Genomic DNA, 15868 nt, shown 5'->3' on the forward strand with positions numbered 1-15868 from the left:
AGATGGTTCAAATGGTTCTAAGCACTATGGGACTTAACATCCGAGGTCATCAGACCCCTAGACTTAGAACTACTTAAACTAACTAACCTAAGGACATCACACACATCCATGCCCAAGGCAGGATTCGAACCTGCGACCGTAGCAGTAGCGCAGTTCCGCACTGAAGCGCCTAGAACCTCTCGGCCTTTAAGAGCCCCGAGTGTGCTCGGTGTGTATTTAGGTTTGAAGAGTGGAAGTCTGCAACCATTGTGCAACGTAATTTACTTACAGATTATGGTAAAATTCGTCCCAGGAGGCCTACTTTTTATAAGCGGTATAAATTTTTTATTGAACCTGTATTTTCAGTAAGACAAAACAAACCCTAAGGTCGTCCCCATGTGTCTGACGACGTCGTACAGCTAGTAGAACAAAACCTTGTGAACTGTCCTACAAAGTCAACCCAGCTTTCCTCTTGAGAACTGAACGTCCCACATATGACGAGATCTCTTAAATGTCCACTTTGCAGATAAGTTGATGGACCGACATGCACCAATTGCATGTCCCCCAGATTCACTGGATCCATACCTCTTGACTTTTGCTTTTGCGGATTTATCAAGGATATCGTGTTTGTTCCACCTTTGCCACCTTCCCTACCAAGGCTCAGATCTAGAATCTCCTAGCAACTGAAAAAGTCATGCCTCACTTGCTGCACAGAGTTTGGCAAGAAATCGACTTAAGATAGGATGTGTGCTGCGTAACCAATGAAAGTCAGCTTGAACCGGTTTGGTTATAAGTTTTAAAAAAACTTATGTATTTTGCTATAAAATGACACCAAAATTATGTAGGCTATTCGAATAAATCAATATGAGTTTCCTGAGTTGTAGAACCCTTTTTGATACATCTGATGTAACAATAAAAAAACTGGAAAGTTTACTAACATTTGTTCGGATAAGAAAAAGCGCAGGATAAAAGTATGTAGACATTCCCGTATTAGAAATAGAGAAGTAACGAGATTGATTAGACAGGTTGTGGAATTCTACGAAAGTCGAAGTAAAGCTAAAACTGAAACAATAAAATTGATCGGAGTTGTAAGAATAACACTACATATGACAAGGAAGAAAAATGCTTGGACAGTAAAATTCACGACTGGACAGTTGGCCTGGTGAGAAAAATGCAAGAAGACCGGAACAGCTTGGTCTGCCGAGTGGAAAAGAGCACATTCTTAGAGTCTCAATGTAAATAAAAGCTAAAACAACACCCTGAAAATGACTGTTGTTGTACATTGTGTGATCTAGAATCACCCAACCGTGAATAATAATGATGATGATAATAATAATAATAATAATAATAATAATAATGAATGTAATTATTAGAGTAATGTCAGTTTTATTAATATTGTGTCAAGCGCTTTTTATTATAAAACTTTCGGGTCAAAGGGCAGTAATGATATACGAGGGCGTGTTGAAAATTAATGAATCAGAATATTTTATGTGAAAACTCTCAAAGCCTTTGAACCAAAACAAACGTTATTAACATTCTACATCTTTATTCTTCACGTCTTACCTGCAGCCCACTACCGCTAGAGGTGTGCAATGTAACTGAGTCAGTGCGTGAGAACCAACCTTTCGGGGAATAAGATTGTTGTCCACGAAACTCTTCTATTCCTTCGTTTCGTCCCGAACTGCGCTGGACATCTTCACAGACCATGCTCTTCCGTTAAATCTTACCGCCTGGCGGGTCGGACGTTTGACAGCGACATATGTTTTGCAGAAAAGGAGTGTGGCCAGGGTTACGCGTGATAAGCAGACATGATCCTCGTCAAAGATAAAACTTAACTACTGACTGTCGTCTTGACAAAGATAAAAAAACTGTTTAGCGATTCTGCAGAGCTGCTGTACATACTGTACGACGCTAAGCTTCATGTCCTCTCCTTTGCTGTTAAAATTATCCCTATGTTTATATATTTCAATGGCTTCTCTACGTAGCCGTACGTAGATAAAACTTCACTTCGTGACTTCCTGAGTAAAGAACGTGCTCTACTGCATCCGATTTGTCTATTTTCCCTAGTCGAGAAGCCGGCGGTAGTGGCCGAGAGGTTCTAGGCGCTACAGTCTGGAACCGCGCGACCGCTACGGTCGCAGGTTCGAATCCTGCCTCGGGAATGGATGTGTGTGATGTCCTTAGGTTAGTTAGGTTTAAATAGTTCTAAGTTCTAGGGGACTGATGACCTCAGAAGTTAAGTCCCATAGTGCTCAGAGCCATTTTGAAACTAGTCGAGAGAGGCTTTTGTGTTCCATTAACCGTGTATTCACGCTTTCCTTATTTGCTCCAATATAAACTTTACTGCACGTTCACGGAATTTTATATGTGCCACGTGCTGGCGGAGGAGGACGTCTATCCTTCACAGATCAGAATGCTAGACTTATTTTGTTGTTGGCCTAAAAATCGGTCTAACGTTGCGTTTCTGCAAAATCTTTCCGATCTGATCTGTCACTTTTTTAGTAAAAGGGAGAGAAACTGTTTTCTTCCATCGTTGTTTTTCATGCTTGTGCTTCGGAGTTCCCTTTCTTGGTCGTAGAATTCTGTTTACTTCTTTCTCCGAGTAGCCATTTTTCTCGAAAGCCTGATTGAGATGTTTTAACTCGGCTTCCAAGTATTCCGGCATGCAAATTCTTTTGGCTCTATTGACAAGGCTTTTAATGACACCTCTCTTTTGTTGTGTATGGTGATTAGAGTTCTTATGTATATATCTTTTCGAAAAACCTTATGTTCCTTCGGTCTGTCTCATAACTAAAATATCGAAAAAGGTATTATGTTGTCATTTTATATTTACATGGTGGACTGAATTTTGGGATTTATTTTATTTAGGAAACCAAAGAATACGTCCAAAGCTTTTTTACCATGTTGTCAGACCACAAGTGTGTCATCCAGAAACTGATACCAACGAGATGGTTGCTTCAAAAATGGTTCAAATGGCTCTGAGCACTATGGGACTTAACATCTGAGGTCATCAGTCCCGTAGACTTAGAACTACTTAAACCTAACTAACCTAAGGACATGACACACATCCATGCCCGAGGCAGAATTCGAACCTGCGATCGTAGCAGCAGCACGGTTCCGGACTGAAGATGGTTACTTATTTGCTTTTTCTAAAGTTCACTGTTCGAATTTCTCCATATAGACATTATCTATTGCAAGACCTAATGGGTTAGCCATTGCTACACCATAAAGTTTCTCGTAAAATTCATCATCCCACTGGAACTTAGTGTAAGTAAGGTAGTGTCTTAAAAGAGCAGAAAAATCTCCTGGAAAAATATCCGTTACAAAAACCATAACTTCGTTGACTGAGATGATAGTGAACAGTGACATTATGTCGAAACTTACAAGAATATCCTCAAAAGACAGAATTACCTCTTCAGTTTTCTCAAAAAATATGAGGCGTCTCTTTTATATATGAGTCAGTCTCTCAAATACACGGCTATAAATGAGTTGCCAGATATCTTGCTGTTTAGTTATGAGACAGACCGATGTAAGTTTGGAACATAAGGTTTTTCTAAAATTAATGCGCTTGGACAGATATTTACATAAGAACGATCCGCAACAAATCGGCTGTAGTAGTGCAAGCTCTTTAGTCAGGATGTCACGAAGTGAAGATTTCTGAAACAAAAATTTTATCTATGAGGATGATCTATTATCCATGACTATATAGAGAAGCCATTGAAATATATAAACATAGAGATAATAATAGCAAAGAAGTGACCATGGAAACTGGCAACATATGGACAGTAGCTCTGCAGAATCGCTAAACAGTTTTTATCTTTGACAAGGGTCATGTTTGCTTATCGCGTGTAACTTCGGCCACACCCCTTTCCCTGCAGTGTATATATCGCTGTCAGACGTCCGACTCGGCAGTCGGCAAGACTCAACGGAAGAACAACGTCTGTGAAGACGTCCGGTGCAGTTCTGGACGAAACGTTAGGAACTAAAGATTTATACCCCGAAAGGTTTACCGACAGCAAGGTCTTTAGATCAGTTTTTAAAGTCTGAAAATGGTCATCGCTGACCAAAACCGGTAGTCTCAGGACGTAAAAATTATGTGATCATAGACGGAATTAAAAAAAAAAAATTATTCTTCACTTTCTGGATCACTGTTCTATCGTGACCATGTCGCATCTTATGAAAGCTTTAAGAGTTTTCACATTAAAAATTCGGAGGCATTACTTTTCAGCAGCCCCTCGTCAACAGAAAGTCGTGACACACCCACCGTAAAAATTAAACCAGAACCAGGACACGGGCTTAATTCGTCCGTGTTCTCAGAAGCCTACTTGATTTTCATTGCTGATGTTGTCACTGTTTCCACACTTTCACGCTTGACTGCTAACGACTATGTTCTCGCAGTCTTACACGGCGGAATGCCTGTGCAACATCTTCTCGGTTATCAAGCGGCGTCATTTCGCATAAAATTCTCGATCTTTCCCCATTTGTCTGCACCGCCGTCATCAGAATGAAACTAATACGCCACTTGAAAACTAAGAAGATATTATACAGGACTTTCAATTAATTAGCTTGGTACACAACAGAGGGTCTACTGCAATCTTAATCATTGCTTATCACAACACTGACCGACGCCCCTTCCAGTTTTGGATTCACTCAGTTCAACTAGTTCGGCAGCCCATACACAATAGTAAAATGTTAGAACTTGAAAATACAAATAGGCCGGACCTTACCGACAACGATGGTGTTGAAACGGGAGTTACCTATCACCATGCCATTATAGCAACTATGGTTACGAAAGTTAATAAATCAGTTAAGAAGACTAAGAGAGTTTCTGCCAAAAAGAGCAGATTAGCAGTTGTCAGTTAGACAGTGAATAGTGGACGTAGAGGAATTATGGGTAAAGTTTAAGCAGATCGTAAATCGTGGTCTGGAAAATTATGTGCCTAGTAAGTGGATTAAGAAGGGAAAAGACCCACCATGGTTTAATAACGAGATTCGGAAAATTCTGAGAGAGCAGAGGCTGTTGCACTCTCGATTCAAAAGAGAACGCGCAAATGGCGACAAGTTGTGCATCTGTGAAAAGATCGTATGCTCAAAGTATACAAGTACCACCGTCATACCTTAGTAAAATATCTGCCAGAGAACCCAAGAAAATTCTGGTGCTACGCAAAATCGCTAAGTGAGTGTAAGACTTCCATCCAGTCACTTGTTGACCAATCTACTATAACAGTTGAAGATAAACGAAAGCCGAAATTTTAAATTTTACATTTAAGAAGTCGTACACGCAGGGGAATCGTACAAGCATAATGTCGGTTGACCATCGAACAGACTACCGTATGGACGACATAGTAATAAGCATCCCTGGCATAGTGAAACGACCGAAAAGGTTGAAAACGAATAAGTCACCAGGTCCGGAAAATCCCAATACACTTATTGCGAATCTCTCGCCCAGAGCAAACTCCCAAGCGACTGGAAGAAAGTGCAGGTGACTACCGTTTAGAAGAAGGGCAAAAAAACGGACCCGAAAAACTACAGACCAATATCCCTATCGTAAGTTGGCTGCAGAATCCTTGACACATTCTCAGTGCGAAAATAATAAATTTTCTTGAAACTGAGAATATTATGTCTACGAATGAGCATGGTTTTAAAAAGCATCGCTCTTGCGAAACTCAGCTCTCACGTGATATAGTGCGAACTATGGACGGAGATCAAAAGCCAGATTCCATATTTCTAGTTTTACGGAAGGTGTTTGGCACGATGCCCCATTACAGGTCGTTAGAGAAGGTACGAGCAAATGGAATAGGTTCACAGATATTTGAGTAACTCCAACACTTCTTAGGTAATAGGACCCACCAGTATGTTGTCCTCGACGGCGAGTGTTCATCAGACACAAGGCTATCGTCAGGCGTGCCCCAGGAAACTGTGTTAGGACCACGATACTTCTCCATATACTTAAATAATTTTTCGGACAGGGTGCACAGTAATCTGCTATTGTTTGCGGATGATGATATGGTGTACGGTAAAGTGTTCAAGTTGAGTGACTGTAGGAGGATGCAAGACGACTCAGACAAAATTTCCAGTTGGTGTAATGAGCGGTAGCTAGCTCTAAATATAGACAAAATGTACGTGGACTGCGGTGTATCTACACTCCTGGAAATTGAAATAAGAACACCGTGAATTCATTGTCCCAGGAAGGGGAAACTTTATTGACACATTCCTGGGATCAGATACATCACATGATCACACTGACAGAACCACAGGCACATAGCCACAGGCAACAGAGCATGCACAATGTCGGCACTAGTACAGTGTATATACACCTTTCGCAGCAATGCAGGCTGCTATTCTCCCATGGAGACGATCGTAGAGATGCTGGATGTAGTCCTGTGGAACGGCTTGCCATGCCATTTCCACCTGGCGCCTCAGTTGGACCAGCGTTCGTGCTGGACGTGCAGACCGCGTGAGATGACGCTTCATCCAGTCCCAAACATGCTCAATGGGGGACAGATCCGGAGATCTTGCTGGCCAGGGTAGTTGACTTACACCTTCTAGAGCACGTTGGGTGGCACGTAATACATGTGGACGTGCATTGTCCCGTTGGAACAGCAAGTTCCCTTGCCGGTCTAGGAATGGTAGAACGATGGGTTCGATGACGGTTTGGATGTACCGTGCACTATTCAGTGTCCCCTCGACGATCACCAGTGGTGTATGGCCAGTGTAGGAGATCGCTCCCCACACCATGATGCCGGGTGTTGGCCCTGTGTGCCTCGGTCGTATGCAGTCCTGATTGTGGCGCTCACCTGCACGGCGCCAAACACGCATACGACCATCATTGGCACCAAGGCAGAAGCGACTCTCATCGCTGAAGACGACACGTCTCCATTCGTCCCTCCATTCACGCCTGTCGCGACACCACTGGAGACGGGCTGCACGATGTTGGGGCGTGAGCGGAAGACGGCCTAACGGTGTGCGGGACCGTAGCCCAGCTTCATGGAGACGGTTGCGAATGGTCCTCGCCGATACCCCAGGAGCAACAGTGTCCCTAATTTGCTGGGAAGTGGCGGTGCGGTCCCCTACGGCACTGCGTAGGATCCTACGGTCTTGGCGTGCATCCGTGCGTCGCTGCGGTCCGGTCCCAGGTCGACGGGCACGTGCACCTTCCGCCGACCACTGGCGACAACATCGATGTACTGTGGAGACCTCACGCCCCACGTGTTGAGCAATTCGGCGGTACGTCCACCCGACCTCCCGCATGCCCACTATACGCCCTCGCTCAAAGTCCGTCAACTGCACATACGGTTCACGTCCACGCTGTCGCGGCATGCTACCAGTGTTAAAGACTGCGATGGAGCTCCGTATGCCACGGCAAACTGGCTGACACTGACGGCGGCGGTGCACAAATGCTGCGCAGCTAGCGCCATTCGACGGCCAACACCGCGGTTCCTGGTGTGTCCGCTGTGCCGTGCGTGTGATCATTGCTTGTACAGCCCTCTCGCAGTGTCCGGAGCAAGTATGGTGGGTCTGACACACCGGTGTCAATGTGTTCTTTTTTCCATTTCCAGGAGTGTATGTAGATGTAGATTATTTCCATCTGCAGCGATTTTTCACAGAAGCCAGTGCACACTAATATGTGGCCATTAGCGCCTGTGGCTTGTACAGCGTACTCTCGGTTGCAGGAGAAGCCGCATAAGTGCAGCGAGTGCTCAAAGTCGTTCCCGACTCCCGGCGACCTCAAAGCGCACGCCTACACGCACACCGGGTCGTGGCCCTTCCGCTGCGGAGTCTGCGGCCGCGGCTTCAGCAAGCAGACCAACCTCCGGAACCACCTCTTCCTGCACACAGGTACCCTGCCTGTCACTACAAGCAGATCACTTCTCAACACTCTGGAATTACGTTCACGAGAAACTGAATAGGACAACTAGAGGCTAAAGACTTTTCGCCTTTCGAGAGACAACAAAAGACGCTAAATGACATCCTGATCTATGAACTCCCGCTCACGCAGAATATTCGGAGCTGGGCCCAAGGAGCCCACATCTCATTCGACATTGATCCAAATGTATCCGATTGGATTGAGGCCAATTGTCCTAGGGAGTCACACACGTACCTTCAGACACAATCTGATCAAAAGTATCCGGACAACTACTAGTGGACATTAATATTGCGTGTGTCCACCCTTCATCTTTATAACAGCTTGAACTCTGCTGGAGGCACTTTCAAAGAGATGTCTGAAGGTCTGTGAGGTAATAGCACCCCAGTTTTCCTCACGAGCACTAACCAGAGAGATAGTGAAGTTCGACGCTGGGATCTGGAGCGAAATAGACGTTCTAATCCATTCCACAATAGCTCCATTGAGTTTAGGTTGGGACTCCGGGAAGGCTACAGCAACATTTCAGATATATATGTGGGGTGTTAGTTCTTTTGGACAGACGCCCCCCCCATATATATATATATATATATATATATATATATATATATATATATATATATATATATATAGTAACCGGGCCAAATATCTCACGAAATAAACATCAAACGAAAATACTACAAAGAACGAAACTCCTCTAGCTTGAAGGGGGAAACCAGATGGCGCTATGGTTGACCCGCTAGATGGCGCTGCCATAGGTCAAACGGATATCAACTGCGTTTTTTAAAGTAGGAACCCCCATTTTTTTATTAAATATTCGTATACTAAGTAAAGAAATATGAATGTTTTAGTTGGACCACTTTTTTCGCTTTGTGATGGATGGCGCTGTAATAGTCACAAACGTATAAGTACGTGGTATCAGGTAACATTCCGTCAGTGCGGACGGTATTTGCTTCGTGATACATTACCCGTGTTAAAATAGACCGTTTACCAATTGCGGAAAAGGTGATATCGTGTTGATGTTGGCTATTGTGATCAAAATGCCCAACGGACGTGTGCTATGTATGCTGCTCGGTATCCTGGACGACATCATCCAAGTGAGCGGACCGTTCGCCGGATAGTTACGTTATTTAAGGAAACAGGAAGCGTTCAGCCACATGTGAAACGTCAACCACGACTTGCAACAAATGATGATGCCCAAGTAGGTGTTTTGGCTGCTGTCGCGGCTAATCCACATATCAGTAGCAGACAAATTGCGCGAGAATCGGGAATCTCAAAAACGTCGGTGTTGAGAATGCTACATCAACATCGATTGCACCCTACCATATTTCTATGCACCAGGAATTGTATGGCGACGACTTTGAATGTCATGTACAGTCCTGCCACTGGGCACAAGAGAAATTACGGGACGATGACAGATTTTTTGCACTCTTTCTATTTAGCGACGAAGCGTCATTCACCAACAGCGGTAACGTAAACCGGCATAATATGCACTATTGGGCTACGCAAAATACACGATGTCTGCCACAAGTGGAACATCAGCGACCTTTGCGGGTTAATGCGTGGTGCGGCATTATGGGAGGAAGGATAATTGGTCCCCAATTTATCGATGGCAATCTAAATGGTGTTATGTATGCTGATTTCCTACGTAATGTTCTACTGATGTTACTACAAGATGTTTCACTGCATGACAGAATGGCGATGTACTTCCAGCATGATGGATGTCCGGCACATAGCTCGCGTGCGGTTAAAGCGGTATTGAATAGCATATTTCTTGATTGGTCGTCGAAGCACCATACCATGGCCCGCACGTTCGCCGGATGTGACGTCCTCGGATTTCTTTCTGTGGGGAAAGTTGAATGGTATTTGCTATCGTGATCCACCGACAACGCCTGACAACATGCGTCAGCGCATTGTCAATGCATGTGCGAACATTACGGAAGGCGAACTACTCTGAGAGGAATGTCGTTACACGTATTGCCAAATGCATTGAGGTTGACGGACATCATTTTGAGCATTTACCGCATTCATGTGGTATTTTTAGGTAATCACGCTGTAACAGCATGCGTTCTCAGAAATGATAAGTTCACAAAGGTACATGTATCACATTGGAACAACCGAAATAAAATGTTCAAACGTACCTACGTTCTGTATTTTAATTTAAAAAACCTACCTGTTACCAACCGCCGGCCGCGGTGGTCTCGCGGTTGTAGGCGCTTCAGTCCGGAACCGCGTGACTGCTACGGTCGCAGGTTCGAATCCTGCCTCGGGCATGGACCTGTTTGATGTCCTTAGGTTAGTTAGGTTTAAGTAGTTCTAAGTTCTAGGGGACTGATGACCACAGCTGTTAAGTCCCATAGTGCTCAGAGCCATTTGAACCATTTTGAACCAACCGTTCGTCTAAAATTGTGAGCCATATGTTTGTGACTATTACAGCACCATCTGTTACAAAGCGAAAAAAGGGGCCCAACTAAAACTTTCATATTTCTTTACGCACTACACGAATATGTAATAAAAATGGCGGTTCCTATTTTAAAAAACGCAATTGATATCCGTTTGACCTATGGCAGCGCCATCTAACGGGCCAACCATAGCGCCATCTGGTTTCCCCCCTTTAAGCTAGACAAGTTTCGTTCTTTGTAGTTTTTTCGCTTGACGCTTATTTCGTGAGATAGTTGGCCCGTTCACGATCAATGGACCACCCTGCGGAACATCTTATGATCTCTTCAGTGCAGATGCACACATGGCTCGAACTCTTACTGGAATCGGCGAAATGCCGCGAATAACGGGCAGGGGGAACTACACTAATAGTGTGGAATAAGTCGAGAAATTGGAACTGACGGGAGGCATGCTAGGGTAGCCCACACAGTTGCGATGACCACTGTATCCGGATGAGTCAGTGGTCAGAGCATCTGCCTAGTAAGCAAGAGGTCCAGTTTCGAATCCCGGTCCGGCACAAATTTTCAACTTTCCTCATTGATTTGAATCGATGCCTACTCGCAACCTGTGTCTGTAAATCCTTTGTATCTCATTTTAGAAATGTTGTCGTCCAAAAACTATCGTCTACAAGACGCCGTTTTATGACAGAACGCGTTGTCATGCTACTGCAAACAGTCATCATCACCGAACCGTTGCTCTGCTGTCCTTTCGCATTCAGCTCCTTCTTAAGCGCAATAAAGGGACCACATGCCAACCACAAAAAAACTGTAACACCATCACCTCCATACTTTACTGTTGGCACTTCTGACAACCTCTTTTTCTGATTTCAATAAACACAAAGGTAAATAATTTAACAAAAACTGGTTTCAGGACATTTCTGCCGGTATCAAAGGACGTAGAAAAGTATGGCATTACAATCTGGGAATCGGAATTGTAGGTATGCAGTGCCTATGTTGGTTGTCGCAATAAAGAGAAGTCATAAACTATACTCATCTCGAATTCTTTTTGTTGTTGGCTGGGCTCGTCGTCTTGTAATAAGTCGGGACGTGATTCCTTTGAGACACAGATGTGCTCGATGGTAAGAAAATACATTAAATTGTTAGTGAAGTAACGTCGTAGATTATTTCTGAAATAACTTATGTCAGTAATAGAATTCTGTTCAACAGCGTAAAAATGTGACTGGATAAAACTATAAACTTTTGAAAGAAACGCTGTTTTAATAGTGACTTTTTGTATCTTTCACCATAAAAATTTCCAGAACTTTTCTTCAATACAAACGTATTTCATCATAGTCCATTTTCAGCGAGCACATATTCCGTAGCTAAACATGGAAGCAAATGGCTCCTAACACCCCATCTCCTCCACCACCTCATACAAACTCTTCAAGATTTGTTATTTCAAAGTAAACTAAGATATTACTTTCGCCAGTACAAAGAGTTTGTTACATATATTGCAACAAGTCTGCGATATCCTTTATATTTTTTATTGGCTTCTAGCATACAAACTTTTTAGCCATCGCAAATAAATATGCTGACACACACAACAAGATAACGTTTTTTCTTCGTCATACATACTATTTAGGGCATACATTCATATGTTTTCCGATCAAAATTATTGTAATCAGATTACAAAGCACAGTTAACTTCTAAAAATTTATTTGTTAATTAAGTGCTTTGCTTAAGTTCACTTCATTTTAGATTTTTATATCTTCTTTCGCTAGAAACCTGGATATGGCATCGTATGTACTCCTGGTTGTGTCTCCGAGAATTGGGATCGTGCAAAGCGGCTGGCAGTGACCAAGTCTTAAGGGCTCCTTGAAAAAGTTGACTGCCTTTCTCATAGCGTCTACACTGAAATAAGATGTGATTTACATCACCAATTGTTTCCTCTTCACATTGACAGTAGGGGGTCAGGAGTTTGCTTCATATATTGCAACAAATCTGCGATATACTTTATATAGAAAATTTTATTCGAAATACAAACATACTGTGCGCAGAATAAATGATTGTGAAATCTTAAATAAAATTTCAATAACCGACTTTCAGGAATTTGTGTATTGCCATAAGTAAGATTATCCACCGATTCCTGCCAAAAGAAACAAATGTAGTTTCGTAGGATAACTAACGTTTTCAGAGATAAAGCGGAAATGTATGACAATTGATTCCCAAAATATAATAAAAATGTGAAAAGAGCTATGAAAAGATAAATGAAATGTCATACAAAGGCGACCAAACAGCATAATAATCCTGATAGCTCCCTTTCAGAACATAAGGCATGCAAATTTCAAAGAAACATTGTAGAATATGAATAGGCTAGTATCAAACGGGTCATTTGACGCAATTGTATCGTCATCTGCTTTTGAACAGGCATCACAAAGGTACATATTGGTTTCACACCACACATGATACCAGATATCGTTCTGTAGGTATTCACCAAACTGAAACTCACCCACTGCTTTGCACAGGTATAGTGTGATTCATCACACAAAATCACTCTTTTTCAGTCATACTGGCGCCTCCATCTCTCATGAAATCTAATCATCTATCATCTACTCTACATTTCATGTGGGCGTCCGGATACTTTCCTTATTTATTTATTTTGAGTTATCAGTCTTCTGACTGGCTTGATGCGGCTCGCCACTAATTCCTCTCATGTGCCAACCTTTTCATCTCCGAGTAGCTATTGCAACTTACGTCCTCAATTATTTGTTGAATGTCTTCATCTTCAATTTTTACCCTCTGTGGCTCTCTCTAGTATCACGTCAGTTATTGCCTGATGTATTAACAGATGTCATATCATCCTGTCCCTTCTTCTTGTCAGTGTTTCCCATGTATTCCTACCCTCGGCGTATTCTGTGGAGAACCTCCTCATTCCTTATCTCATCAATTCTCCTAATTTTCAACATTCCTCTGTAGCACCACATCTCATATGCTTCAGTTCTCTTGGGTTCCGGTTTTCACACAGTCCATAGTTCACTACCGTACAATGTTGAGCTCCATATGGATACATTGATCAGATAGTGCATCCATGCGGTTTTACTTAAACCAGTCTGACATAGTTTCGGAGCTATGGTGTGACAGATTGTCAGGTGTTGTAGGCGACAAAATAGACACACATGATCGTTCGGCGGTGAATGACGATAGTAGACTATAAAAGGAAGCTAGAAGTATTCTGCTGTCAGTACAAAAGCAGTAACATCAGAATGAATAGGTTTGCACTATCAGGGAACAAGGAATGGCGATACCCTTTGGAGCAGGGGTTTCTCGAGTGAAAGGTACTAGGCACAAAAAATTAAATATACTTTGCTGACAAGATTTTGCTTTAGCACTTGGGCAACGCACACAGTTATGAAGAAAAACAACAAAACAACATACAATTGGTATTAGCCACATTATGTAACGAAACATTCCAGTTTTAATTTAACTCAACAAGGCCCGACCAATCATGATTCTGAAGTTCCAACAGGTCCAAGCTGCCATTAAAACAAATGACACAAGCGAACAAGTAATTCAAATTCAAACGGCTTTTCATTACTAAACAATTACAAGACGATGAAATCTTAATATTCTCCACGATTCTCAGCAGTCTCACCTAAAAGGATCATTTCTGAGGCTCGGTCCCAATTGGCACTACCCAGTCTCTGGTAATAGCAACATAAGCCACAGAATCATTCAGATCAGCTACGGCTCTAACCGTCTACGTATGATTAACCAGCACTCAAAATACTAAAATTATAATCGGTATGTAGCAGCCTTAAAACACTCAACTCGACTTCCGTAACTGAGCCAGCAGTAGCCACTTAAATTGCAAATTACAGACGATATAAAATAAGGTAAATTTACAAACGGTCTAAAGATTGCGCAAACAGACAAACCATGGAACTGAACTGGGCGCTTGACCGCTTTTGAATTCACAATTAGAATAGGCATATACCCGCTTGAACTTTCAAACTTCCGAAGCTAACCTTTAAACATATTATACAAGCAGATTAAATTTTAACTTTGTCTCAGCGCTTATCCGTCTTTAAATTATCCAGTGAATTTACTAATCTGAATCGACACTAGCCGTTTAATATTCAGGATTACACCAAAAAAAGCTTTCTGTCCTGCCCTTGGAAACACCTAACACCAATTTAAGAAGAAAAAGAAAAACAACTTTAAGACTCTAGCCGCCACTAAACTGAGAAGGTTAACAAATTTCCTGTGCAATGTTAGGTGCTTGGGAGTTTCAGTTCAAAACACTAATGAAGCTAATCTTCTAACAGGACATCCACAAACATAGGCCTCGGTCGACACTGCACATGAAAACAACACTTGCGTTAACTGGTGTCTTCAGTGCTGACGACACACCCCGTTGCACTTAAGTCCAGCCATTCACACGAAACGAAATGATATGGGCACTAGCCGCATGATACTTAATCAGACATAAGGTTACGACTTGTCAATCAATAAGCTTTTAACTCCTGCAGTGTAACAGGTGGAAGGTTTTAAAAGTATTCAGTGATAACAGTTTAAACATAGACGTGCGCAAGGATGACGTTCTATCAATCGGGACGTGGAATGTCAGAAGGTAGAATTTGATAGGTGAGTTAGAAAATCTGAAAAGGGAAATGCAAAGGCTAAACGTAGATACAGTAGGGGTCAGTGAAGTGAAATGGAAGAAAGACAAGGGTTTCTGGTCAGATGAGAATAGAATAATATCGATAACAGCAGAAAATGGTATAACTGGAGTAGGATTTGTTATGAATAGGAATGAAGGGCAGAAAGTCTGTTACTGTGAACAGTTCAGTGACAGAGTTGTTTTTATCAGAATCGACAGCAAACCAACACCAACAACGATAATCCAGTTATACATTCGACGTCGCATGCTGTAGAGAGAGAGAAAGTATATGAGGATATTGAAAGGGTAATATAGTAAATAAAGGCAGATGAAAATCTAATAGTCATGGCGAACTGGAGCGCAGATGTAGGGGAAGGAGTCGAAGAAAAAATTCAAAGGAGAATATGGCCTTGGGACAAGTAATGAGAGAGGAGAAAGACTAATTCAGTTCTGTGATAAATTTCAGGTAGAAGTAGCGAATACTCTGATCAAGAATCACAAGAGGAGGAGGCATACTTGGAAAAGGCCGGGTGATACGGGAAGATTTCAAATAGATTACATCATGGTCAGACAGAGATTCCTAAACCAGATACTAGATCGTAAGGAGTAGATATACACTCAGATCACCATATAGTAGTGATTAACAGTAGGTTGAAGTTTAAAACATTAGTCAGAAAGAATCAATACGCGAGGAAATGGGATGCGGAAGTACAAAGGAATGATGAGGTACGGTTGAAGTTCACTAAGGCTATAGATAAAGCAAAAGGAAATAACTGAATAGGCAGTACATTTGAAGAGGAATGGGCATCTCTAAAAAGGGGGATAACACAAGTTGGAAAGAAAAACATAGGCACGAAGAAGGTAACTGCGGAGAACCCGTGGGTATCAGAAGAAATACTTCAACTGATCGACGAAAGAAGTAAGTACAAAAAAGTTCAGGGAAACTCAGGAATACAGAAATACAACACACTTAGAAATAAAAAGAAAAGG

General features: G+C 42.3%; 1 protein-coding gene across 1 annotated transcript in view; it reads left to right on the forward strand.

Moving 5' to 3' along the window:
• LOC126419440 (zinc finger protein 239-like) overlaps positions 1-15868 on the forward strand; it is a 104954-nt gene that overhangs the window by 40214 nt on the left and 48872 nt on the right. The window contains exon 3 of the mRNA XM_050086627.1: positions 7653-7818. Coding sequence (XP_049942584.1) covers positions 7653-7818 — 166 coding nt within the window. The remainder of the gene's footprint in view (positions 1-7652; positions 7819-15868) is intronic.

This window comes from Schistocerca serialis, chromosome 9, assembly GCF_023864345.2.
Source record: "Schistocerca serialis cubense isolate TAMUIC-IGC-003099 chromosome 9, iqSchSeri2.2, whole genome shotgun sequence".
In the NCBI taxonomy this organism is placed as follows: Eukaryota; Metazoa; Arthropoda; class Insecta; order Orthoptera; family Acrididae; genus Schistocerca; species Schistocerca serialis.